Genomic DNA, 27,783 nt, shown 5'->3' with positions numbered 1-27,783 from the left:
CTCTCCCTCCCTCACTTGCCTCCCACCTCCGTCGCTCCAGACTCCAGGGGGTTTCAAGGGGGAGTCTGGGTGGCTCATGCCGTCCGCTACCAGCGGACAGACCCCGCCAGACACGGGCAAGACTCCGGTCGTCAGCCACCACCATCACCGCCTCTCGCTCCGTGAGTTACGGTTGTTGTACAATCATCGTAAGGTATATCGCAGAGGCGTAGCGGTACCATCACTTAAAGTGCTTTATAATGACGCGTTTGATCGTGGCTTTCAAGTATTTGTACGTGTATTTATCATCATTATGATTTTTATTAACCAATCAGGAGTGGCAGTGATTTTTTGGACAAGACACGTGCTGGAATGAACGCGTCACAGTGTGATCGGTGTGATCTCCGTGTCCTGTGATGGTGACGGTGTTTTTAGTTAGGTGTGTGTGTGGTTTTTACAGAGACTCATCCTATGGAACTTTTGGTTCTCGAGTTCACATAGCGGAATGGACGAACTCACGATTTTCAATCCATCAGCAGTCGCATGATGGTGACGATGGTTATGACGATTATGATTATTTTACCCGCGTTCATACGTGAAAGGCTCACTGAGTCTTTTTCAAGAGGTTCCTGCCAGGTTTCCCCAACTGAGTAAATTTGCAGGTAGTTTTTTTTCCGTCTGTAATATTTTTGCGAATTTGGATCACGACGCCGACAACGCGTCATGATCCAGGTTGACGTCACGGCATCTTTAACGTCGACCTTGTAAACACAGACGGCGGTTCATACACCCGCAGTTATAACCAGGGCGGCCGCTGGATTTGAACCCCACTCTGCAACAAGCGGTGAAACGCGCTGTCGCCAGGCAATGTCACAGCCGATCATAACCATCTTGCAAAACATTGACAATATAGACTTGAAGCTTTCGTGACTGCAGGAATCCATACTCTTTGTTTTTTTCGGTAAACTCGCGAAGGTATAAAATAAAACTTTTTCAAACAGCCTGCCTCAGCAGCAGACCATGCTTTCCCACCTGATGATGGACGCTTGTGTTGCGCCCGAAACGTCGTGATTCATTTTATTTTATACCTACGTGACTTTACAATATAGCAGCGTGATGATGATTTGAAAATCGTCGTAATCCAGCCATTCGTCAAGAGGCGTATCTCGCGAGTGATGGCATTTCGCTAATGCCTCCTGTGGAGTGATGTCCACTCTCCCGCTCGGGTTGCATCCTTTGCCAAAAAAAAAAATAGCTCGTTTTGTGTTTTCCTGATTTTGGTGGATTACTCATTCTCGTGTCAGCTTTTGCTTGTCGAACATTTCCAATTCACACCATCCATTGTTCAATAATGCAATAGTGCTATGGTGACCTCAACTCGCGAGTGACGGTAACAATAGTAGCCTGATGAAACCGGGCTATTCAATAGCGTCGTAGGTACGTGAGAACGATTGTGAAGTGAGTGGGTACGAGTAACCGAAGGTTCGTGGTGTGTCCCTGAAGGCAATTGCATAATTCCACGATTGTATCTCGGACATTTTATAGGTGGTTACAATCGTTCCGTTGGCGTCACGTTGCCTTGAAACTCACAGCTAGATTCATTCAGTGGTCCCGCCACAAAGCAATGTGACAACATCCCTCTCCCCGTGTTAGAGAACGGCCTCGGGAAGTTGACATTACAGAACTACTGCTGAGGTCTCTTCAACTGCCTCCTATTCGCACTTGGGTGGCGCTTCACCATCGCACGTGCCCTGCATGACAAATTTAGATTGAAAATAAAACCTCACACGTGGAACCGATGGAAGACATCGGAACGGGGTTAAAGTTATTCCGACGAGTGAGACGTCTGATCTGGCTGATCTGGGCTCATGGACTGGCAGGTGATGGGGGTGGAGGGGGGTTGACATCTGGGGCAGAATGCGCGATCGGCAAAATCAGATCGCTCCGTGCGTTCCTAGTTCTGTTTCGCTCCGAACATTTGTTCTAAGTTCGTTTAACGTTGGCTGTGCCGTGATCTCCATGCCTGTGTTTCTATGCCGCCTCCCCGCCCCCACCCATTATACAAGGTCGGCACTGCAGGTTTGGGCCCCCTAACCCACAATTCTAACCCGAACCACCCCCTCTCCAAAACCCCTAGGCAGTCGGCGTGGCGGTCACGCGGGGTTTCGGGTTGTGAGACAGGGGGCAAGGGGGCGTGTGTGGGGGGGGGCAGTTGTGGGGAGCAGGAGGGGGGCTTTCGGAAGGGGGGGGGTGTTGTGTGGTGTCACGTTTCATATCTCGGAGCGAACGCGACGGTGAGCCGCGCGTGATGCAATGCGGTGTTGGCTTTGTGTTGGCTTTAGCCGAGTTTGCGAGCGCACGTTGTGTCTGTTCATTGTCGGCTGGCTCGAGTTCATCCGGCGCGGTGATGAATGGTCGCAGTCAGTGGGGCGGGCGGCGTGGGAGGCAAGAGGGCAGGCAGAGGGTCCTCTCAGTGGCGTGTGTGCTCGCGTTGATTGCAGCACGGCGACCGTGACACGCGCTGCAAGTTTACAGCGTCGCGAGAAGTAGACGGCGCGTCTTGGGGAGTTACTGTGGATTTTCACACACGACAAAGACAAAGATCCCCAGTATAGCCTGTGGCAGGCTGTTGGCGCAAGTGTTGGTGGCGAGCGCATTCGAAGGCCGGCACGGTACGCGAGGGAGCTGGGTGGGTGTGTTTGCACAACGCCCGGCCGCCTTTGTCTCCCTAGTGGCGATGTTTACACGTCGCGCCAGGTACTCGTTTGAGGCTGAGTCGACCTAGGAGCGACCCAGGACCTCAGATAATTATCACTGGTGCTGGTGGCCGTGAGTGGGAATCTCACTCGGGCCGCCGGGTTCGTAGCGCAGCGTGTGAACACATCCGTAACATACGAAGACAAAAGACCCCCACCGGTGTGCATCCTGCCTTGATGTCAGCGAGCACGTGTTAAGCCCGGCCTTGCACACGAGGGGGTAGTGTGTGTGTGTGGCCAGTCAGAAGACACGCAGGACACGGCCGCCTTTGTCTCCCCCCGGGGGCTAATGTTCACACTCAGCGATCAGTTAATACGTCAACTTCGAGTTTAAACGTCGATCACTCGCCGCTGATGTTAAACAGTTGGCCGGAAATCGAACTTGGGTGGCCCGGGCTCGTAGCACGGTACGCTAACCGCTGCGCCACCGCTCACTCGCGACGGGGAGACTGGGTGATGGGGGCGGACGCGGGGCGCTACCAAGCCTCGCGACTTGCACCCTGGCGCACGGAGGTTGTAATGAGGAGCGGGCTTCACGTTGTGTCATTATGGATGGAGCTGCTGATGACGATGCTGCTGCTGCTGCTGATGATGATCTTCGTCTGCTGTTGATGAATGATGCCGCTGATAACAATGACGATGCTGATGATCTTGCTGCTGCTGCTGCTGCTGATGATGATGATGATCCTGCTGCAAATTCTGCTGACACGGCTGCTTCTTACATTGACACTAAACGTGATGATTTTGCTCCTAACGATGGTGCAGCTGCTGCTGTTGCTGATGATGATCTCGCTGCTGACGCTGACAATGAGATGATAATCCTGATGCTGATTATGATGATGATGACGACGACGACGATGCTGCTGATGATGCAGTGCGGGATTGCGTGAGTCCTGCCCGTCAGTCACGTGGGGCGAGAGGCACGTGGTAGAAGATGGGGAGGCGGGCAAGGTGATCATTACCTGGAAGGGCTCGCAAGGGGGGTAAACGATTTACCTGCCCCGTGCGAGCGTGGGTCGTGAGTGAACACACCGACCCAGCGACCAAAAATAACCAGAGCAGCCATTGCCAAGGGATATAAATACGGCGCGGTGATCACGAGGTCACGGCGCGGTGATCACGAGGTCACGGCGCGGTGATCACGAGGTCACGGCGCGGTGATCACGAGGTCACGGCGCGGTGATCACGAGGTCACGGCGCGGTGATCACGAGGTCACGGCGGGGAATAGGTGAAATGCTCACGCGCGGACAAACACAGGCAAAGATCCCCCGTATAGCCTCAACATGCTTTTTTATGGCAAGTGCCGTTGGCGAACATCTATGAAGGCTGGATCATCACACGAGGTGGTGGGTAGTCAATCACCACGCCCGACCGCCTTTGTCTCCATAGCGGCGATGCTTACACATAGCACCAGGTACTCATTTGAGGCTGAGTCGACCTAGGGGAGGCCCAGGACCGGTTCAGATAATCGTCACTGATGTTGGCCTTGAGCGGGAATCGAACCCGGGTCGCCAGGTTCGTAACCGCCACACTACCGCTCCCCACACACACAGGCACACGTACACGTATGTAATGGATTCAACTGAGTCGCAGACGTAGACTTGGAGGCAACACATGTATTCAACTCCAACACGGGGTAACTTCCCCTGGACAGAATAACAACCTATGGTGGTGACCACCAGGCTAACTACACTAATTACAACGTAACTGGTGTACTAATAGGGTTTTTTTTTTATGAGACTAGGCTCTAAAGAAAGCTGTCTCTGGTGTGGACCAACCAGTTTCAAAGACAATGCATAAATTATCAGAGTATTGTTTTTTGTTTGCATTTGACTGCAAGTATTGTGGTTAATGTAAGCATGATTCCTTGCAAAAGGTGTCAGTTTTTGTTTCCAGAAAAAAGAGGAAAAACCCTATTAGTATATTTTGCTACTGGCAAAGGAGGTCCCATGATGTAACTGGTTAGTTAACCGGGTGGTGACCACCAGGCTAACTACACTAGTCACAACGTTACTGCTACCCGGCTTCTATTCTCTGCGGCGTGGCCGGCTCCGCCCTTGGCCACGCCCACCTTCCAGAATCCTCGGGAAGGAGCTGAGTCCCAATCACGTGACCACCCCTAGCCCCCACTTGGGGCCCCTTTGTAGACTTAACCGGTCACGTGTCGTCCCGGGTCAACCAGAGTGCCATGGCCTTGAGTAACCTCATCCCTTTGGCTGGCACTCGCACCTGTAGGGGCTGGCACTGCACGCCAAGCGTGGTGCCATCCAGCGCTGTCAATCAGCGCTCACCGGGCCCCTCTAGGGCCGGTACTACACCCATACCACTGCACGTTGACATCCAGCGATGTCACTCGACTTACATCAACACGTGCAATCTGGAAAACAAAACCCTCACGGACAACGCTTTCCCGACCGTCACTCGGCCGCAGCAGTAAGTCTTTGAAGTGGACCAATAATTTTTTTATCAATATTTCACCTCTCTCTCTCTCTCTCCGACTCACACACAACAGCTGCTGCTGCTGCTGGTGCTGCAGCAGGAGGACTCAGCCACTCTCTTCCCACTCAACCCGCACCTCCGGGGACAAAGTCGTTCCCAGGGATGGCATCGACTCTTCCGCCCAAGGATAGGTAAGGGACCTGAAATAGGTCGATTGCAAGTACATGGGACATTTAATGAAAACGATCAATATCAATTAACAATGTGCAGTCCTTTGCCAATCCACTGCTGGATGAGGGCTGTGTCGGGTGGTTACGGGGGGTTATGTGACCATACTTCACTGCACTGGTCAATCAGGGGTTGGTGAAATACACGCACATTGGCAGCGATGATCCATCCACTGCTGGACGAATACCTTCCCACGCCGTTTCGGGCATGGAGGCTGTTTGACCATACTTCACCACGCTGATCAGTGCGGGTTGGTGAATGGATGGGGGTGGTGGTGGGGGTGGTGGGGGGGGGGTAATATTTGTCCAGATATAATTCGCTACTGATGTTAGCCGTGACCGGGAATCGCGCTCAGGTGACCGGGTTTGTTTCGTGCAGTGCCCCAGCCACGGCGCCGCCGCTCCACTCTTTGTGACAACAAATAAATAAATCAACAACGCCATCCAGATGTGCGAGTGTGCGCTCACGGCACACACACACAGAGCCTTTGTGGTGAACACGATATCTTGTATCCCGATGATGTCATCTATTTATACAGGAAATCCTCGCCGAGCCTCAAGGCCGCTTTTCAAGAGGACCCTGCCTTTGAGATATGTGTGCCAATGCATGGTAACATAACGCTGCTGCTGGTGGTGATGCTGATGACGGTGTTGATAACGGTGATAATGGCGTTGGTGGTGGTACTGCTGTTGATGGTTATGCTGTTGATGATGACGACGGTGGTGGTGTTGATGATGATGACGACAGTGGTGGTGTTGATGGTGGTGGCGGTGTTGATGATGGTGGTGTTGACATTGCAGATACTGGGCTGTATGGCTCGCCTTCTTCGTCCTTGGTGTAGGAACTCTGCTGCCATGGAACTTCTTCATCACTGCCAACAAGGTGAGCATTACTCCCACCCTTCCATCCTCACCACCATCAAACGAACAAAGGCAGAGGCCGCCCTCCCTGTAGCCTTTCGCAGACTGATGGAGCGAGTGTCGTTCGGGAGCACCTTTGAAGGCCAGCACCACACCCGGCCGCTATGTATGTTCAACTTCTTTCGCACCATACGTAACCAACCATGCTAACCGGAGGTGCTATCGTCTCACCCTGAACTGATGTAAGGGGCCGTCCATAAATGACGTCACGCACCTAGGGGGGGGAGGGGGGGGGTCAGACATTTGTGACGATGTCTGACGTAAATATAGACAACACGTTCTACTTAATTAAATAGACTGTTTAATAAATGTGTTTTCCTACAATACCAGAGTGCAGCGCCGCCACATTAAATACGCACTACAATGACAATAGTTTAAAGCGATTTGAAGCATGTTTTATTTTTGGGGGGGGGGGGGGGGCAGAGCTTTGTGACGTCATATTTCAGAGGGGGTCTAACTTTTTGTGACGCCGGGGAGGGGGTAAAAAATCGTCCAAAATCGCGTGACGTCATTTATGGACAGTCCCTAAACACAAAGCGCCAGATACTCGTTTGAGGTTGAGTCGATCTAGCGCAGGAACATGACTAGTTACTCGATACTGGCCCTAGCCAGGGCCAGGAATTGAACTCCGGTGTCTGGGTTTGTAGCACCGAGCAAAATGTTGGACATAGTGCCGAACAACAACAACATGCAGTGCAACCAGTAAAGACATTGGAGAGCTTTTCTGATGATGCTGCTGATGATGCTGATGATACTGATGCTGCTGCTGATGATGTTGCTGCTGCTGATGATGCTGATGATGCTGCTGATGATGATGATGCTGATGATAATGCTGCTGCTGATAATGATGCTGCTGATAATGCTGCTGATAATGCTGCTGCTGATGCTGATGATGATGCTGCTGCTGCTGATGATGCTGATGTTGCTGATGATGATAATGCTGCTGCTGATGATGCTGCTGCTGATAATTCTGCTGCTGATGCTGATGATGCTGATGATGATGATGCTGCTGATGTTGATGCTGCTGCTGCTGATTCTGCTGATGATGCTGCTGATAATGCTGCTGCTGATGATGTTGCTGCTGCTGATGTTGCTGCTGATGATGATGCTGCTGATAATGCTGCTGATGCTGCTGCTGATGATGATGATTCTGCTGATAATGCTGCTGATGATGCTGCTGATGATGATGCTGCTGATAATGTTGCTGCTGATGCTGCTGATGATGATGATGATGCTGCTGATAATGATGATGCTGCTGATGCTGATGATGCTGCTGATAATGCTGCTGATGATGCTGCTGATGCTGATGCTGCTGCTGATGATTCTGCTGCTGCTGATGCCGTCGACGACGATACATGTGGCTGCCCCTTCCCGTTGGCAGTATTTCGAGGAGCGGTTGGCCGGCGAGGTGGAGGCGCGGGGGGGCAACTCCAGCGAGGGCCCCAGGCCGCTGGCGCCGCTGCAGAGGAGTTTCAGCAACGCGATGACGCTGTGCGCCATGGTGCCCATGCTCGTCTTCACCTGCCTCACGTCCTTCCTGCACGCCAGGTACAGAGTCAGCCTGGTCAGTCGCTTCGCGGGTCGGTGCGCGAGTCGGTTGGTCGGTCGGTCGGCCGGTCAGTTGATCGGTCGGTCGGTTGATTGGTCAATAGGTTGATCGGTCGGTCGGTTGGTCGGTTGATCGGTCGATCAGTTGATCGGTTGATCGGCCGGTCAGTCAGTCAGTTGATCGGTCGATCGGTCGATCAGTTTATCGGCCGGTTGGTTGATCGGTTGATCGGTCGATCGGTTGATCGGTCAGTCGATCGGTTGATCGGTCGGTTGATCAGTCGGTCGGTTGATCGGTCGGTCAGTTTTGTCCGTCTACCAGTCAGTCGGTCAGTTGCGGTCTGTCAGACGGTTGTTGGGTTGGTCGGTCGGGTCAGTTGGTCCCTGATCTGGCCCATCAGCTGGTCGGTTGTCTGGCCAGGTCAGCTGGTCAGTCAGCTGTTTGGTCAGCCAGTTTGTCAACTGGTTTAGTTGGTTGGTGGGCCAGACATTTATTTGGCTTCTCAGTCAAGTCGGTCGGCCAGTCGGTCGGCTTTTCAATATAGTTTTGAGAAATCCCATTGACATGGCGATTTCATAAGTAGTTTTGCAGCTTCTACGTGATTTTACCGAAAAATCCAAGAATATAAATCCCTGCAGTCACGAAAGCTTTAAATCGAAATTTAGTTATGCAGTGTCTACTTCTGTAGGCTATTATCTAAAGAGAAGGAGCGAGGCGGTTGCACAACGCTGCGAGACATCCACGTGGATTCTTTGTCACCCATGACGTGACGCTGAGAGCGCAGTCGTTCCCTAACCTCGGGTAAAATGACAAAAACTAGAACTCCAAATGAGACCACAAGCTTCAGGCAAGGGAGATCTGAGACGGAAAAAGAGGAAGGGATAGAGGATCAAAGGAACACGGAGTGACAACCAGAAACAGAATGTAAATCTGTGCAGACACAATGAGTTAAAATGAAAGAAAGATCAAATGAACGTTTAAGTTATATCCTATAGAGAGCTTTGCCTATGACGTGTGACCCGTGGTATGTGAACTGAACGATGAATTAAGCTAAGGGTGTGGGGGAGGTTAGATTAAAGGTGGGAGGGGGGGGGAGACGGAATTTGATTCAGGAATGGGATCAAGACGTGTGGATTAGGCTGGCACAGCGTTGAGCCCTCTGACACGACGATAATTATATTTTCTTGGCAGGGGATTGTAATTATTAGGTTCATTTCATGGAATGACCAACTTGGCTTTGAACAGAAAAACGAACAGGAATTTATTTGAGCATTTGTTTTCAGTGTGCAGGGGAGGTGAGCGATCGAGAGGGTGGATGGGTCGGTATGTGAGCGAGTGAGCGAGCGAGTATGTGACCACATACGTGAACGAGTCGGTGGGTGAGTGAGTCAGTATGTGGGTGATCAGATGAGTAGGTGAGTGAGTGAGTGAGTGGATGAGACAGTAGGTGGGTGAGTGAGTTGGTACTTGAGTGAATGGGTAAAATTGGTGGGTGGGTGAATGAGTCGGTGGGTGAGTGAGTTAGTACGTGAGTGAGTGGATAAACTTGGTGGGTAAGTGAGTGCTGTGTGTGTGTGTGTTGCTGGGTGTGATGGTGCTGGGTGCTACACGTGTATGTGTGTACTCAAATGAGTACCTGGTGCGATCTGTGAACATCGCCACTGGGGACACAAAGGCGGCCGGGTGTGGATCTGGCACCCCCACCCCATCGTGTGGCGTACCAGCCTCAGCGTGTTGTCCTTCCCCCGCACCTCCGATGAGCGCGGTTGGCTACGTACTGTGCGAGAGAAAGTTCAACGTACACGTGCATAGGTGCTCGCTAACAGCACTCGCCCCAGCAGTCTGTTAGGGTTATACGGGGGAGCTTTGTCTTTGTCGCGCAGGGTGCCACAGAGAGTGCGCGTCCTCTCCGGTCTCGTCGCCATCCTCCTCCTCTTCGTGGTCACGGCGGCCCTGGTGCGCGTCGCCTCGCTCGACTCCCGCCCGTCGCTCTTCTTCTCCATCACCATGGCCTCCATCGTCCTCATCAACTGTGAGATAAAGACAACGATCCCTCCCCCCCACGACCCCCGTATAGCCTCAAAAGAGTGTCGGGCGCAAGTGCTGTTAGTGGGCACTTACGAAGGCCGACACGCGCACACGAGGGGGTGGGTGGATGACACCACACCACGCGCGTCACACACACGCACGCACACAAGTTCAGAAGTTTATTTTCCCCGAGTGAAGCACATTGGGCGAGCTAAGAAGCTTTTTTTTCAAGGGCGACTCGGCCGGCAGGCGACGTCAAAGCAACAAAAGACAAAGATTCCCCCCCCCCCCCGTGTAACCTACACAGGCTGTTGGGGAAAGTGCAGTTAACGAGCACATGCGTAGGCCATACACGGCGTACAGGAGGGGGGGGGGGTTGTAGGCACCACCACGCCTGGCCGCCTTTGTCTCCCCAACACTGATGTTGACACACGGCACCAGGTACTCATGTGTACGGCTGAGACGAGCTACGATGGGCCCCGGGAATAGGTTCACATAATCACCGCTCGCGGATTTCCGTCGCTGGGCGATTTTACGCATGGCCTGCCAACAGCGCACGTTCATGGCCGGTGGGAAACACCCGTGGCTTGTGCAAAACCTGCCACCGATTTGCCTCCCCACCCATTTGCTGAAGATAATCGGCTGCGATGTCGATCACGGCCGTCGCCTCGGTGATCCGTCCACGGATTCAATCCCCACGCGGTATGTCATGGGCCGCTGTTGGCCTCTGAGTAGGTGGCTGTTGACCCGTTGCCACAGCCGGAGCGAGGGGTATACTGGATGCGGTGTGCCGGGTGCAGAAATATTTTTTTGGGCCCGGCTGAAATTAACAAATTCATCGATTGATCTGTCCCGTTGTTGGTTGATGATGGGGACAGAGATAAGAAAAATGCAAAAAAAAGACAAATCCATTGATACTGAACTTTTGTCAAGATGAGAGCCAGGCCCTTTGTACGTGTGGCCCTATAATCCAGGCCCTGTCATTATGCGTCAACACCGTTGTAAGTGGAGCCAGACCGAGCGTTACAGCTCAATCGTGGGTACTGAGAGGCCCCGGGAATGGACGGCATCTCCCGTAACATAACCCACGGCCGCGGCACAATCGCTCTCCGGTTTCGGACGTGCACGCCGCACCTGCAAGCGCGTGGGTTCCGGTCCCCAGCAGAAGCGAAGCCACACAGAGTGGAGTGGAGCCTAGATGGGATCCGGGTGTCCGAAGTGCTCATTAGGATAATGCTGCTGCAATTAATGAGGATGCTACTACAGGTGTGGTTCAACCCTGCCTCGTGCTCTCCTTTCCTTTGCCCACACTTCTCTCCCTGAATGTATTTTCCTCTCCTCTCCACTCACTTCTCATCTCCTCTTTCTTGTGATCTTCTCTCCTCTCCCCCTCTCCCCTCCTCTCTCATACCCCCATCTCCCTTCATCTCCGTTCCTCTTCTCTTCCCTTCCCTCCTCTACCCTCCCCTTCGCTCCTTCTCCCTCCCCTCTTTTTTTTACGATCAGAGGAAACAAGAAGATGCTCGGTGCAGTCGGCACTTTGCTTCGTTCATCATTTCGTTTTTTTTGTTTTATTTTCAATGCTTTGCTTTATGTGCCCCCCCCCCCTTTTTTTAAATGAAAGATTTTACGCTCTGCTCTCCTCCTTCTTACCTTTTCCCTCTCTCTCTACCCCCTCTCTCTACCCCCTCTCTCTATCCCCCCCCCCTCTCTCTCTACCCCCTCTCTCCCTACTCTATGTCTATGTTCCCCCTGTTTTCTATGTAATATTTGTGTAAAAAAATGTATCCCATCTCCTCCTCTCCTTCAACCCTCCTCTCCCCTCCATTGCTGCCCACCCACCCACCGTCGCACTTTGCACAGCGTTTGGCGCGGTGCTGCAGGCCAGCCTGTTTGGCCTCGTGGGGCTGCTGCCCGTGCCCTACACCACGGCGCTCATGAGCGGCCAGGGCATCGCCGGGGTCTTCGCCGCACTCTCCATGATCTCCGCCATGATTTGTGAGTTGCAGTCACGACCGCTCGCTCGCCGGCAGTCACAGCCAGTTACCGGCGGTGTTCGGCAGCAGAAAGTATCGGCGGTTGTTGTCCTCAACTGCATTGTGCAAATAAAACCCGCGATAATGTCCCAGAAACATGGACAGCAAAATTGGTGTACGCTACGTAAAAAAATACGTTTAAAATGAAGGCCTCCATCTCGGCTGCATCGGTCATGGAGGTGGTTTGACCGTACTTCACCACGCGAGTCATCACAGGTTGGTGACGGAGATGGAGGCCCCGCGACTTGCACAGGAATCACTCGCCACAGATTTTAGCCGTGCATGGGAATCAAACTCATGTGGACCGGGTTCATAGTGCAGTGCCCTAACCACTGTCCCACAGCTCTATACCCCGCCCGTAGTATACGTTGGATGTAATCGCAATCCATCAAATAGTGATGAATGTTTAGTACGGAACAGCCTGTTTATATAGTATATTATTATTTTACCAGAGAGAGAGAGAAAGCCACGGTGAATACGGGTAGCCGTCTGTGTACATCCTGTCTGCGAGTTACGCTGGACTATATATAGAACTGGGTCCCAGGGCTCCCTTCCTCCAGAGAAACAATGTCCCAATAATAATAATTCACAGCCCATTGTCAATCCACTGCTGTGGGGGGGCGGGTGGGTGGGGGTGACGACCTGGGTCCTGGGTCCGGTTCGTCCGGATGTCACTCGTCACTGACGTCAGCCGTGGCCGGGAAATCGAAGCGAGTTGGGCACGCGGGTTGTGACGCAGCGTGCCCACCACTGTGACGTTCCCAGCCCCTCCCTCCCCGCCCCGCCCCCTTCCCAGTCAGACGCACAATTTGAACCTTACGGCGGGACCCCGGGGTCCCGAATAAACGGAAGTCAAAAATCGTAATTAACTCATTTATTTTTGGCGACTCCGTCTCCCCGCGCACATGAACGCCGCGACCCACCAGAAACGGATCCTCTCGTCATTCACCAAGCACCCGTCGTTGCCAAAATTGCCGTCGTCATAAACAGAACTTTTACACTTTGATTAGCGAATCGTGTAGAGCTCGTCAAGAGGAATAGATTGCCGTATCGTTCGCCTTCAACAGACGTAAAATGACGTCGCAACGCAGTTTATGCGAGAGCCAGGGTCTTGTGGGACCCCGGGGTACCGCCATGAGATGCATTTGTTGAATCGCTTGATCGCTTCACACTCATGGCAGTGCTCACGACGCACGCGCGTCCGTCGAATCGTGCACGCGCTCGGGCACGCGCTGCCTAGGGACGTGCACGCTAATCGCGCGCGAGACTTATGCGAAGCGTTACCGCTGAGGCTAACGCAGGCGTGGGGGGGGGGCGGGCGTTATCCCCCCTTATTATTTATATGCGTGGCGGCTAGAGTCCTCTCGTCCTCTGGCTTGAGATGGCTGCCACCTATGGATCAGATGATTGCCTGGCAGCATTAAGCAATTGGTAATTAAATAGAAAAAAAATCCTAAAAAGTGTCAAATTTTGCAAAAAAATGTTCACGAAAATTAATTGTCACGCACAACGAGTCTGTTGTGCGTGACAATTAGCTCGATTGGATCACGGGAAGTGGGTTAAAAAACGACCGAAATATTTGCACGGTCCTAAGCAAGCAAGCAAGCGAACTTAATATAAAGGATTTAAATAAAAAAACGACCGAAAGATTTGCACGGTCGTAAGCGCGCAAGCGCGCAAGCAAGCAAGCAAACGAACTTAATATAAAGGATAAAAAAAAAACCTTTGGTGGATCGCACGTGAACACACGCACACACCACACGCCACGGTTACTTCTCCACTCCTAGAGGCCCCTCGCGGTCACAGGAGTGACTGGGGGTTGGTACGCGCGCAGCACGAAGGGACTGAGGGTCCGTCCATAAATGACGTCACGCGATTTTGGACGATTTTGACCCCGCTCCCCCTCGTCACACGGCGTCACAAAAAGTCAGACCCCCCTCAAATATGACGTCACAAAGCTCTGCCCCCCCCCCCCCAAAACCATATTTCCATTTTGAAAATAAAACATGCTTCAAATCGCTTTCAACTATTGTCATTGTAGTGCGTATTTAATGTGGCGCTGCACTCTGATGTTGTAGGAGAAAACATGTATTGAAAAGGAGACGTTGGAAAGCTTAAATTTAGCATAAAATTCACTTGAAAATATTCAACGTTTATCTAAAACTGCAGATGTTCAGAATATTATATTGAAAATCTTAATTTTAGAACTTTCGTGACTGCAGGAATTATTATTTGTTTCTTTCGGTTAAGTCACGTCTAAAGATAAAATAATAAATTAAATTAAATAATAGAATACGATGTGTTGCAATCGAAACGTCGTATTCTATTATTTAATTTAATTTATTATTTTATCTTTAGACGTGACTTAACCGAAAGAAACAAATATTATATTGAAATTATCTTATAATTATAAAATATTAAAAGTTTTTATAACTATAAAAATATACTTAAAACTTTGCAGTAGAACGACGCACAATGGAGATAACAATTATAACATTCATATATTCATTCCACAGCATGAAAAGCCCTGGTAGAATCATTCATGGACGGCCCCTGAGTGCACTGCACTAGGGTTACAAACCCGGCGGGCGGTGCCGCGCGCAGACCATGTCACACGACTCTCCTCTGATGCCCAATTAGTGCGGCTCGGCATCGTGTGGCCGTGAGCCGGTGTGAAGTTAAGGTCGAGCTCGGGACGTATCCTCCATCGCGTGAGCTCAATGGAATGAATGAGACGGAGCGAACATTGCATAAAACACACACTAGACCCAACAAACACACACACACATATTTATATCCTCTGAGCTTTTGGAATCCATGCGTGATAGAGCCATGACCCTCTCCCCCGATCGTGGCTACTCGCCAATTCGTGGGGGCACTTGGGGTGAATTATCGTTTGCCTCTCGACATGATGAACAAATGAATGATGTATTGAGTTAACGATGAACAATTTAATTAATCGGATTGATCGTGTGTATGCGGTTAACGGAAGGGAAAGCGTTCACAGATACAGCTCTTGCTTTAAAATGTTTTACTTATATCACTGAATTAAAAACGTATTGAATGAACGGTGAACTATTTAACGATTGAATGAACGATTGAAGGCTTACTGGTGAACGCGTGATTGAATGGGCGATTAAATGAGTGATGAACTATGTCGTGATTGAACGACGGGTGAGCGTTTTCGCGAATGAATAGTTGAAAGAACCATGGTTAAAAGATCTGTGAAACCAATGATGAATACTTGACGAGCGGTCGGGCCCGGGCAAAGTGAGGAAGGTGAACAGTAGGGGACGGGGGGGGACGGGCAGTTAGTTAGGGGGGGTAGTTGGGGGGGGGTAGTTTAGGGGATATTTGGGAGGGTATTTGGGAAGGGGTAGTTGGGGGGGGCATGGGGGGTCAGTGGAGGGGGGGGGGGGTGGCTAGTTGGGGGGGTTAGTTGAGGGGGGCAGGGGGGTCAGTGGGGGGGGGGCTTTTTCGGGCAAATCCTGACACTTTTCGACCCCCACCCCCACGGACCATACACACTCAGCCCCCCCCCCCCCCCCCCCCCCCGCTGTGTAGGAGCAATTTAACCTTTCCAAGTGCTTCCTTGCTTCCGTGGCCAGGTTCAAGGAGCCGAGTTCAGGAATTATAATTGGCAACGGTTGATGTGTGTGGCGTCCAACTCAACACCGGGGAGACAAAGGCTGCCTGGAGTTCATGCTTCTTACATAACTGCCCTTTCGTGCATGTGTGTGTGTATGCTGTGTCTATGTGTTTAGCACGTCGGCTGTCTATCTCTCTGTCTCCGTGGCTGTCTCCCTGTCTGTCTATCTTTCTTTCTGCCTGCCTGCCTGCATGCCTCTCTCTCCGCCTGTCTCCCTGCCTCATTGACTGTCTGTCTCCCTGGCTGCGTGTCCGTCTGTCCGTGTGGCAGGGGCACAGGAGGAGCGAGACAGCGTGTTTGGATACTTTGTGACCGCGTGTGTGGTCACGCTGGTGGCCATCGTGGCTTACCTGTCCCTGTCTCACCTGGTGAGCTCACGGTCCCGAGCTGGTGAGGTCTCGGAGCATCACATGACATAGGACACACGACAGAGAACATAGGACGTATGTTACAGAATATAGAACACATGACGCAGGTCTCTGGGCACCTGTTACACATGACATATTACATTTGGCATTTTACGCATGACACATGACATCATGCGTGGCACGTGACATATTATACATGATGACCAATGACGCGTCAAAATGACACACGACGCGTGACGTATTTCACACGACGCACATTTCCCGCGCCTCCGATTAGCGAGGTCGGCTACGTACGGCGCAAAAAATAAGACGTTCAACATACGTGCATGCGTACGACACACCGCTTTGACTTATTTCTCCGGGAAAGCCCACGCCGATGCGGGGCGCGACCTCTCAACCTTCGCCGCGCGGTCTAATTTTAGGGGGCCGTCTGCCAGGAAGAGAAAACAACAAACATTCTAAAATGTCTCTCATAAAAAATGTAAAATATAAAATATAAAGCTCGCGCGCGCACATTTAGCCTCGACGCCGGCACACAATGGCATCGACGACTCCGCAGAGACCGCGTGGCCGGATGTGACGCCGCCCCCCCCCCTCTCCCCGAAGTCCAGACTATCGTCACTGGCGCTTTTTGAGCCCCCCCCCCCCACCACCACCCCCGCCACGGCCAGGATGTTATTGCGGTGCATTGTTTTGGCAGAGGTAGTAATAGTAATAATAAAAACGCAAATTGATGTGTCCGGTGGCTAGATGACCGGAGGAGAGTCACCGGCGCGTGTGGTGAAATGTGCTCGATCGCATCAGGTCCCCGAAGCGAACAGGGGTCGCGCTTCGGGGGTTTTTTCCGCCCCCCCCCCCTCCACGTTTGGGATGAGCGTCACGCGCTTTCGAGTATTTGGCTGCGATAAGCCACTTCGTTGAGCTGTCACTTGTGGCCAGGTCGCTTCTGCAAAAAAGAGCTGTATAGCTCAGTGGGCCTTACTTGCTAAAATAAACATTTTTAAAAAAAAGTTTGGTTTTAGTGCCTGGATGGGAGGCTGCCACGGTGTTGCTGTTGTTGGATTCTGGCTGTCGGGTGGACAGGCCTTCATCCAGCAGTGGAATGACAAAAGTCCGTACATAAACATGATGGAGAATAAGCAGAGATCATTTTGTATTCGTGTGAGTGGAGTCATTTCATCGCTTTTCCGGAAAACTGACTCACTCTTCCCTGGCACTCGTGAGCGCCCAGGCATTTGCCAGGTATTACCTGACCCCCTGCCGAGACCTTGATGGAAATCCCGGACTCATCTCACCAGGTGAGCGCCCTTCACGCCTATTCTAGATTTGAAATTTTCGTGACTGCAAGGATTCATACTCTTTGGTTTTTTCGGTAAAGTAAAAATTACAGTAATTCTGCTGTGACGGTTCCACCTGAAGACGGAAGCTTGTGTTGCCTCCGAAACGTCGTGATTTAATTTATTTGAATTTTTTACCTACGGGACTTTACCTAAAAAACCAAAGAGTATGGGTGCCCTTCACGCCTATTCCATGCACCATAGCAGGTATCGGTGTCACCTTCGGTGTGCAAAACTCGAGTAGCACGGATTTTTTATTAGCCAACAGAGGCGAATTGTGGCCGATCCGCTAAAGAGGTGATCACACACAAGACTCGTTTGGCTGTAGGATTATGTAAATCATCGACGTTCATCGATAGGTCTTGCGGGCCGGCAATGCGTTTCATAGGTGCACTCAGAAGCAGGGTTTTGTGATACGTGTGGACTGACACCGTCAAATATGTAATGTGCAATATTCGGATGGAATGTGAGCAGGTAAAGCATTACCTTTTTTGGGTACCATTAAATAACTTATAATTCATTTACCAAAATACTGTGCATTGATCAAAATGGCTCGTCATCAGCGATGTCGGTTCAGTGTTGTTTCATTTTGGCAATGAAATAAACTCATTTCCCTGCCCATGTGTTAATTTCGTAATTTAACGAAAGGTTAATAATGATGATGATGGTGATGATGATGCCACGTGCCCCATGGTTTGAATTTTATGTTGTAAACAACATGAACACTTTTTTGCTGGGCACGATTAAACATCGCTTGGTGTCTGGAGGCAATTACCAACAGGTTAAGATCATTATCTCAATTATCTTTAATCTGTGCCACCTGCTGGTACTGAGTGTCTCAGTGTGGATCCACTCCCTCCTTATATGGATCCCACCCCGCTCTGTATGCGGCAATTACGTGAGTCACATATTTGGTTTCCATGGGACAGCCAACGCGAGGCAATTTGATTTGTTGGCTTGAGTTGGCCTAATTTCTCCCGGACCCCAAAAAAAATGCATTTCCCTGCGCAGCTACTTGAGTGACCACGTGCGTTTGGCAGTTGTTTGCCGAAAAACACTTCCCAGTCAGACTTATTCAGAAACTACCTGCGAGCATTTCTCGGGAAATTAATTCCCGGTTGTTTAATGTTACATTGAATGCACCCGTTGCCTCCCGATTCACAGATAAACACTGATTCTTTAAGAGTCTAAAGCCATATGTGTAAGAATTGATTTTCCCCCTGATTCGTATATTCTGATTGTCATGAGTTCACGTCACATCTACAGCCACTAGAAGCCGCTATAGTCGCCAAAATGTAAAAATAATCATCGTGTCGATTCAGAAACTGATCAAATCATGGTGAGTGGGGGGGTGTGATTCATTCGACCCCGAGTAAGTAACCGTATATACATAGTACAGCCACTGTCAGCTCATCACAACATAGTACTAATGTATCGACCACATGATGATGGCATGACCCAAATTCTGTTATTTGGAGGTCGTGTGTCGACCGTACAAAAGCTGTGGAATCTGGCGTCAGGAGAGGCACAGAGAGAGCGTTGGCGAAGCGTGTCGGCATCAACGGCTTTGGCCACGATCGTGACATCTCGACCTCTCGACCTCTTGAAGCACATCGCAGCACGACAGACACCATTGGTACTGCGCAAGGTGCATGGAGGATCCTGTGCGATGCTCTGGCCGTGCGGGATCACAGCGATGGGGGGTGGGGTGGGGGGGTCACGTGCTGCTCCGCAGATGAGAGGGACCGGGACGGGCTCTCCGGCGTCGGCGTCATGATGGTGGAGGAGCCTTCGCCCGCGAGCCGCTCCGCTCTCAAGATGTCCGTGGTGCAGGTCTTCTTCAAGGTGAGCGAGCGGATCCGCGACAAGCGGTCCAGGCGCGTAACGACGCGTCGGCTCTTCGACTGGCATCGGTCATTGCGCTCACGACACGAGTCGTCGAAATGCATTGCTGGTTATGTATGGATGTTGAACTTCTTTCGCACCGTACGTAGACAACCGTGCTAATCGGAGGTGCGGGGGAAGGACAACAAACTAAACACACGCAAGAACAGTTCTATAGAAGTGGATTATCGCGTGCAATTGTATAGCAGCCATATACTCTGGGCGCATGTTTCTAAATGTGGAGGGAAATAACCCGGAGGACCCGGAGAAAAATCCACGCGACCACGGGGAGAACGTGCAAACTCCAAATATACAGCAGGAATCGGGGTAGGATCGAACCCACGAGCTCCTGTATTATATACTAATGTTACATTTAGACTAACAAAGCAGATACAACCATTGTGCGAAGCTGAAGTCACATTTTCTTTGTGCGTGATTGGATGTAATCCGTCACACTCGTTCGCTGCATCCCCATTAGCACGGGTGGCTACGTACGGTGTGAAAGAAGTTCAACATACATACATCCCAAAGCGTATTTCGTCAACAAACCGTAAAGGCTACATGCCTATTCACCCTGCTGCAGTGTTGGATATGCTTTGTGGAAGGACGCATACATTTCTTTGTACGTGATATGATGGAATCCGTCACACTCATCTTATCGATTTTACCCATCGTATCGATTTCCCAAAAAACTTAGAACAAAGTGAACAACACTGATTGACCAAGGCCTATTATAACATTTTCAGAATCATAATCTGTATTTAGACTGGAGGAATCCGATGACCTATACAGCTCTATTGCACAGATCCAGTAGACATCATGTCCAGTTTACATTGGACACTCGGCAATAGTTGGTGGTGGAGTTGTTGTCATTGATGTTGTTGTCGTTGATACCGTGTGGGTGTGTCTGTGTGTGGTAGATTTGGCCAACACCAGTGACGATTATCTGAACCGGTCCTGGGCCTCCCCTGGGTCGACTCAGCCTCAAATGAGTACCTGGTGCGGTGTGTAAATATCGCCACTGGGGAGACAAAGGCGGTCGGGCGTGGTGCTGGCCACCCACCCCCTTGTGTACCATTCCGGCCTTTATAGGTGCTCGCTAACAGCACTTGCCCCTACATCCTGTTAAGGCTATACGGGGGGTCTTTGTCTTTGTCTGTGTGTGGTAGATCTGGCCCATGGCGATCTGCGTGTGTCTCGTGTACACGGTGACACTCGCGGTCTTTCCTGCCGTGACGGCGGGAGTTCAATCCTCCAGCCAGGATCCCACGTGGCGTGAGACAAAATGAGCAACGCACTCACACGGATCGCTCTCTCGCTCTCTGTCTCTCTCTCTCGATGCTCTTGCTGCCCAAGAGGACAGAGAGGATTGCCGACCCACGATGGATGTTCCAAACAAATGCCATCGCAGAAATGCGTACGGTTATCGTAATCTGTGACGTGGTAATGATTATCGCCACCCCAACATCATCATCATCATCATCTTCTTTGGGTCTTTCGGTAAAGTCACGTAGAGAGGTTTTTCTTTGAACCTATCTCCGTCACTTTACCGAAAGACCCAACGAATATGACTATGAATTCCTGCAGTCACGAAAGCTTTAAGTCAAGAATCATCATCATAATCGTCATTCAATCGCACCACGGTCGGTGAGAATTTCACCCGATAAAAACAATACGTGTGTCCTGTGACCCTGAATAAAGACCATAGCAATAGATATGAGACGAAGCCGAACCCTGACCTTAAACTTAACATCTACGGTAACGCGGGGCTCTAACCCAAATGACAACACAGACCCCGCCTCTAACACTAAATCTGACCCTAACCCGACTTTTGACCTCACCCGTGTCACTGACCGTGGCTCCATGCCCCCCCCCCCCCCGCCCACCGTCCCCTCACCCTACACGTTCCCTGGCCGTGCCCAGGCCGGTTCTTCGTGCCCGTGTGGTGCTTCTTGTTCTTCAACATCCTCGACTGGGCCGGGCGAAGCGCCACGGCTGTCTTCATGATCGTGAGTCACGCAAACCGACCGCGCCATCCCAGCGGTGGATAGACCGCGGCTGATGGTGACATGCGTTATGATAACAAGTGGTGGTGATGATCATGATTGTAGAAATAATGATGATGATGACCGTGATCATGACAATGATGATTATCACGACAAGAATAATGATGGGAATGATTATGTTCAGGACAGCGATTATGGTAATGATGATGCCAAAGATGACGACAATGAATGCGATGATGATGATGAAGACGATGACTGTGATCGTGATGACGGCAACGACATTGGTTGTGACCATGAAGACCTTGACGACGATTAAGGTAACGGGGCTGATGGCAATGCTAACAAAGACAAAGATCCCCCCCCCGCCCCGAATAGCCTTGAAGCATTGTTGGGGCAAGTGCCGTCAGCGAGTAGCACTTACGAAGGCCGGCACGGCACACGAGGGGGTGGGTGGCCAACGCCACGCCCGGCCGCCTTTGTCTCCCTCGTGGCGATGTTTACACATCGCACCAGGGACTCATTCGAGGCTGAGTCGACCTAGGGGAGAGCCATGACGGGTTCAGATAATTATAATCGTCACTCGAGTTGTTGGCCGTGAGCGGGAATCGAACTTGGGCCGCCGGGTTTGTAGCGCAGCGCGGCGCGAAACGTCGCACTTCCGCTCCACAATGACAACGATCACGACGACAGCGACGACGATGGCTATGACGACGACGATGGCTATGAGGACGAGGACGATGATGCTGACGAGGACGATGGTGCCGCGCGTGCAGTCGAGCAGCTGGCTGCCACCCGTGCTCGTGTGCGCTCGCTCGCTCTTCATCCCGCTCTTCATGCTGTGCAACGCGAGCCCCGACAGCCGCTCCCTCCCGGTGCTCTTCCACCACGACGCCGCCTACATCGTCTTCATGACCCTCTTCGCCTTCAGCAACGGATACCTGGCCAGCCTTTTCGTGTGCTTCGGAACAATGTGAGCGAGCGGTCGCGCAAGTGCGCAGGGAAAGGTTACCTTGATCGTCGTCGTCGTCGTCATCGCCACAATCGTCAAGATTGTTACAATCATCATTTTCATTATGAGCGCAGTCGTCGTCATCATTGTCACGATCGTCATCATAATAATTGTTACAATCGTCATCGTCATAATCATTACAATCATTTTCATAATTTGATTTGAAGCTTTCGTGACTGCAGGAATTACTCTTTGGTTCTTTCGGTAAAGTCACGTCGAAAGAAAATACATTAAATAGAATACGACGTTTCGATTGCAACACAAGCAGTCGTCATCATTCTATTTTATTTATTTATTTTCTTTCTACGTGACTTTACCGAAAGAACCAAAGAGTAATTTTCATAATTATCACAATCTTCTTCAACATTATCATCATGATCACAATCATCATCACAATTGTCAATCATCTTCATCATCGTCACAAACATCATTATTAAAAGCATTACCATCACGGTACTTTATTATGTGTAAAGCATGACGTGTGGTGTAGAGGGGCGACAGTGTGGGCAGGGAAGGTCATCTGCCTTCATGGTAAAAGTGGTCGTTCTATTTGAATCACGTTTGTTGTATCCTTTCCCCCCCAATTTTGTCCGGCGAGAATAAGAATTTATTCGGAGCTCCCGGAGCGCAGTGTTTCACCCCACTAGCGATCGAAATTAATGAATTAGCGATAATAACATTGCCTGCCGAGCCACACAACCAGATGACGTAACACAGTGAATTCAACACAAACGCCTTGTTCTGTACAGCGTGGTCCAGATATCTTGTGACCCCCCCCCCTCCCCAATTGATTGACCGCAAACATATCGTTTCCTTTGCATATTATTTTCTGTTTCAAATAAACTTTACTTAACAAATAATACGTTTAAGAGAATGAAATGGAGGGGTCACAAGACATCTGGCCCAACCCTGTACGACACTCCCACGTGTATACTCCCCGCCTTCATCAACTCGCACTGAGCTCACGTGCGGTAAAATAAAACCAACCCCGCAGGACCCTGGCGCAACAGTGGGATTGCTTAAAGGGTGCCGTGCACGCGCACACCACGCGTCTGTGCTGTGCGCGCCAGGCGGCTGAGCGGACCCGACTCGGAGACGGCGGGGACGGTGATGATGTTTTTCCTCTCGCTGGGGCTCGCCCTCGGTGCTGCCTCATCGTTCGTCTTCCGAGCATTGCTCTGAGCAGGCAGAGGAGGAAGAGGGGCAGAGGGAGGTTTGGGCGTGGGGCCGAGGGGTGGAGGAGGAAGTGGAGGAGGAGGAAGCGATGAAGACACCGCAGATGCAATGTGTACCCCAGGTCTATTGCGTTCGGTTAAATTAGTGAATATCATAATTATCACACCATAGCTGGTTCAGTATTATTTCAAGTATTGCTTCAAGAGTTGAAAGCACGTTTTAAGTACCGTGTCAGCATTACTTAGTGTACCGAAAGGTACATGTTAGCCTTTTCGAGGAGATGTCTGTTAGTCAGTCCGTGTCGTATTCCATTTCCTCTGAGGATCGACCAGCTTAGTCTGAATGCTTCGCTTCCGTTTTGAAATCCTATTGTTTGTTTGACATTACGCCCTCAAGCAGATCGCCGCAGAGCGCCTTTTTTTTACAGAGTCATTTTAAGAGCTCACCACAGGCGAATGCTCCACATCTGAGCCGGCGATGCTACCGTGAAGAGAAGCAACTGTGACCCAGGAAGAAGGGCTTGAGTGCAACAGAGCAATCACCATGCGAGACACCGAGCAAGACAACGGTGAGCATCTGTACCTGGACAGATGGACGGATGGACGATTAGATGACCATCAGGGCGGACACAAATCCGCTCGACCGAGTGTCCAGAGTCGTCGTGTCACACCTTTGCGAGCCAACCAAAGGATGTCAAATACAAAATGTGCTCTTCTAACTTAGGCGATGTCGGTTTTTATATCATGTTGGGAAGAGAGAGAGAAACAGCTGTAATGTGGAGCCTGGCTGCTTAACCCATGGTTATCGACATTATCAACAAAGAGAGAAACTTGCTCGCTCTGTCATCTCACCAGCTCACATTACCGGCTGAGCTTGAAGCCAAGGCGATTATGAGCTGGAAAATGAAAACATTCCAAAGGACACTTGCTACCGAGCTCTGTTGAGCCACTCGCCATTTAACGGCCATATAACCTTTACTCTTTCATTCTTTCGGTAAAGTCACGTAGGTATAAAATAAATTTGTGATTTAATTTATTTTATACCCCACGTGACTTTACCGAAAGAACCAAAGAGTATGGATTCCTGCAGTCACGAAAACTTCAAATCTACATATAACCTTAACCTCCTCCTGGCGCGCGTTATATTGTTTTCATTACTTGGTTGTTTTTTAACTTAACTTTTGTTTTGCAAAAAAATGGTATTACCAAGTATCGATCTGCAGTACTGATTGATATTCTTATTTTATACAAGTGGTTTTGGTGGCCACGTATAATGTGGCTTAATTCTGAGCCGTTTCCTGCTGGCGAATCTATGAATTCAGAAAGTAAGGAGGTTCTTTTCAAACATCCCTAGATAACAGGAATCGTGAATTGTGGTCATACAACCCCAAACTATGGACATATAGTAAACCAATTTAGCCTGCGCCCATTCAACGGTAGATGGAACAGCAAAACGACACAAACCCTCTCCTGAAGCCCTCTCGTCTTGAGTAGCAGACCTCTACATTGGCATTTAGTTTCTGAACACAATGTCATACGCAATAATATAAGCATTAATTGACTGATAAGACTAACCTCACACCACAGTTGCCACTTAACAGAGCACGTGGTAGACTGAAGCATCCAAGGGCACAGGTTCGTCGATTGTGAACCTTACAGTCACTAGATGTCTTAAAATGAAATGTCAATAAACAACTGACTGAGTATTATGCATAGCAAACGTATGCAGGATCCTGAATACACACCAATACCCGCCATTCGCCGCTAAGTGACGGTGACGTTACCACGGCGTTTGTGCCAGGCCAGGTGCACTTTGAGACGATGTAAAGTGTCGAAAGCTCACTTACAGAGAAGGTGATGGGACAGACCCAGGTGCTATGGGTTGGCTGACTGAGATGACTAACCACCAGCCGTACCCCCCCCCCACTGTGCCAACGTGCTACATTTTAGCAGCCCGGCACTCTGCTCGTTGTTGTGAGAATTACTGCTCCACCCTACGTTGTTGTTGGAGAGCGACTGCCCCCAACTGCCCAGTAACATCCTTCGCGAGTCTCCTCCATCGAGGCCGATCTTGACACCGCTGGTACCAGTCTTTGGCAATTTCACTCAGCTCCGCATCCTACCGTCCCGCACCAGTCCATCTCTTCTCCAGTCTGAATACATACCTGCCGTTTCTCCTATATCTGTGCCATGTCCTCGTCCCGGACAGTTGCTAGACGTGACGCTATTTCGTTTGACGACACGTCGCTAATAGGTACACTGGGGAAACGCAAAAGTCGATAAAACCTCGGGACAAAATCGCTCGAATTGGCAACAGTCTTGTTACACCCCACAGAGATTCGATGAATTATGACAATGGGAATAAAATACAGGTAGTCCCTCATCGGTGAACAATTTTTCGGTTAACGTTTCGCCTCCCATAAGACCCCATGGTTTCGACGAACGTTCACGTTTTGATGAGCGGTCACGTGTTTACGTTGTGCACGCGGAGTGCCAATTTCGGCTCTTAAGTGGGGCTGAGCCGTGCCCTCGGCCAATCAGCGACGCCCATTTATGAGCCGTTTAGACGTCGATTGGCTTTGTTTACATCGCGTTGTATGTTTTTTTTTGCAGTGGAAACAGCTCTCTTGTAGACTCATTGATTTTTTTAAAACGTATTCTTCGACGTGTAAGTGAACTCGACTACAGTAATGCGTTATTATCGTTTGTCTACTTTCGCTCCATTAGCCTAACGTTTTTCATGTGCATTGTTAAATAATTGATCCTTACCCGCATGATCAGATGCATTGTGTATTCTTCTTGTACTGTGTAGGTGATGGCGAGAATGTATTTACGGGATACCGTACACGAGACATACCCACTGTCGCCATGTAGCGACTAAGTAGCGCCATCTAGTGGTGGTGGTGGTAGTGCTGAACGTCTCTTAATTTAACAAAGCCCACAACTGGCATGATGTTTGAATCTTAGTATATTGATATACGTTTGATAATATAACTGACTTGTTAAAAGCCTGTTAATCTAATGTTCTCGATTATCAAACGTATACAGTACATTATTTTATATTGTCAATAAGCAAACGTTATTTATTAGTTATTTTAATATGTACAACAAACGTTACATTTGTAGTTAGTGATTTAATGTTGTCGATTTCATGTTATCGATCATTAAGGACATTAAATACGTTGATTAAATATGTTGTTGATTTTTTAACGTGTATAAATAATCAAACATAGCGTCAACTATCATGCCACAACACACTGACATTTGTGAATACAACAACCGCATCAGCGTTTCCTGAAGAAGTGCATTTCACTGGCGTCTTGCATAACACAGGTCAACACAGTTTTTCTGGCCTAAGGTATTCTCACGGTTATTTTAAGATAATTTTGAGGTTCTGAATCCAAATCTGGCATCAGTTTTAGTCTATCACATCGGGTTTTTGAGATATCAAATATTGCATTTTCAATAAAAACTGCAGAAGAAAAATATTAAATAAATGTGGATATCTACATAAAATTATATTATAAACACACTATCCTAAAAATACAGCACCAGATTTTATCACTAAAGCAGTCACTGACTCGCAACAACTTGCAATCATAAGTGACAGAGTTAATTTCGGGTAAAATCAATGAAAATTGGGTATGCCGATAGCATAAAAATTATGTGATAGAGCAAATCTGAGATCAGATTTGGAATCAGCACCCTGAAATTAGTCTAAAACAGCTGCAAAAGTCCAGGCCAGAATTTTTTTTTGACCAGTGTAATCAGAGGTGTGGACTCGAGTCATGTGACTTGGACTCGAGTCAGACTCGAGTCATGAATTTGATGACTTGCGACTCGACTTGGACTTGCATAACAATGACTTTGTCCCACCTATGAGATGTGGACTCGAGTCATGTGACTTGGACTCGAGTCAGACTCGAGTCATGAATTTGATGACTTGCGACTCGACTTGGACTTGCATAACAATGACTTTGTCCCACCTCTGAGTGTAATCCACAAACGCCTGTGTGTGTTCTACGCCATTGTGTGCGTCTTGTGTGAAATTCGTGGTTGTCCGGTTTATTATCGAGTGCTTTCTCGTCATTTTACAGATTGGATTTCAGTGGTTGAACGGTTATGGTGATATTTGTCCTTAATGTAATGTAGTGCAAAGTATATTAAATTCATGCACGCAATCCACATCTTTATCATTATAATTATTTACATGCATATGTTCCACATTCTCTGTAACTGTTCATGTTTTTTTTTTATCCAACTACCATCGCGGGCAATGAACACGAGTGAATAAACAAGTTCTTCTTAAGGCACATTGCTATGTTCCTTTTCATTACGGAATTCAGTTTTACAAACGCCTGCTCTTGTTCACCTCTTCATGTCATGAATTTTTATCCCGCAACTTCCTTCAAACCTCTG

The 27,783-nt window shown here is 49.7% G+C and overlaps 1 protein-coding gene across 1 annotated transcript; it reads left to right on the top strand.

Annotated features, from left to right (window-relative positions):
- LOC144720006 (equilibrative nucleoside transporter 1-like) lies at nucleotides 1–27,677 on the top strand. Its single transcript, XM_078596419.1, has 13 exons — nucleotides 1–161; nucleotides 5,249–5,366; nucleotides 6,204–6,285; nucleotides 7,705–7,871; nucleotides 9,756–9,904; nucleotides 11,764–11,898; nucleotides 15,856–15,953; nucleotides 17,185–17,251; nucleotides 19,026–19,135; nucleotides 20,344–20,449; nucleotides 21,098–21,183; nucleotides 21,954–22,150; nucleotides 23,260–27,677. The coding sequence occupies exons 1-13, from the start codon at nucleotides 77–79 to the stop codon at nucleotides 23,369–23,371; spliced, it is 1,512 nt and encodes a 503-aa protein (XP_078452545.1). The 5' UTR covers nucleotides 1–76; the 3' UTR covers nucleotides 23,372–27,677.
- Nucleotides 27,678–27,783: the final 106 nt, after the last annotated feature.

This window comes from Lampetra planeri, chromosome 7, assembly GCF_965212315.1.
Source record: "Lampetra planeri chromosome 7, kcLamPlan1.2.h2, whole genome shotgun sequence".
NCBI lineage: Eukaryota > Metazoa > Chordata > Hyperoartia > Petromyzontiformes > Petromyzontidae > Lampetra > Lampetra planeri.
This window is presented reverse-complemented; position numbering and strand designations above follow the sequence as displayed.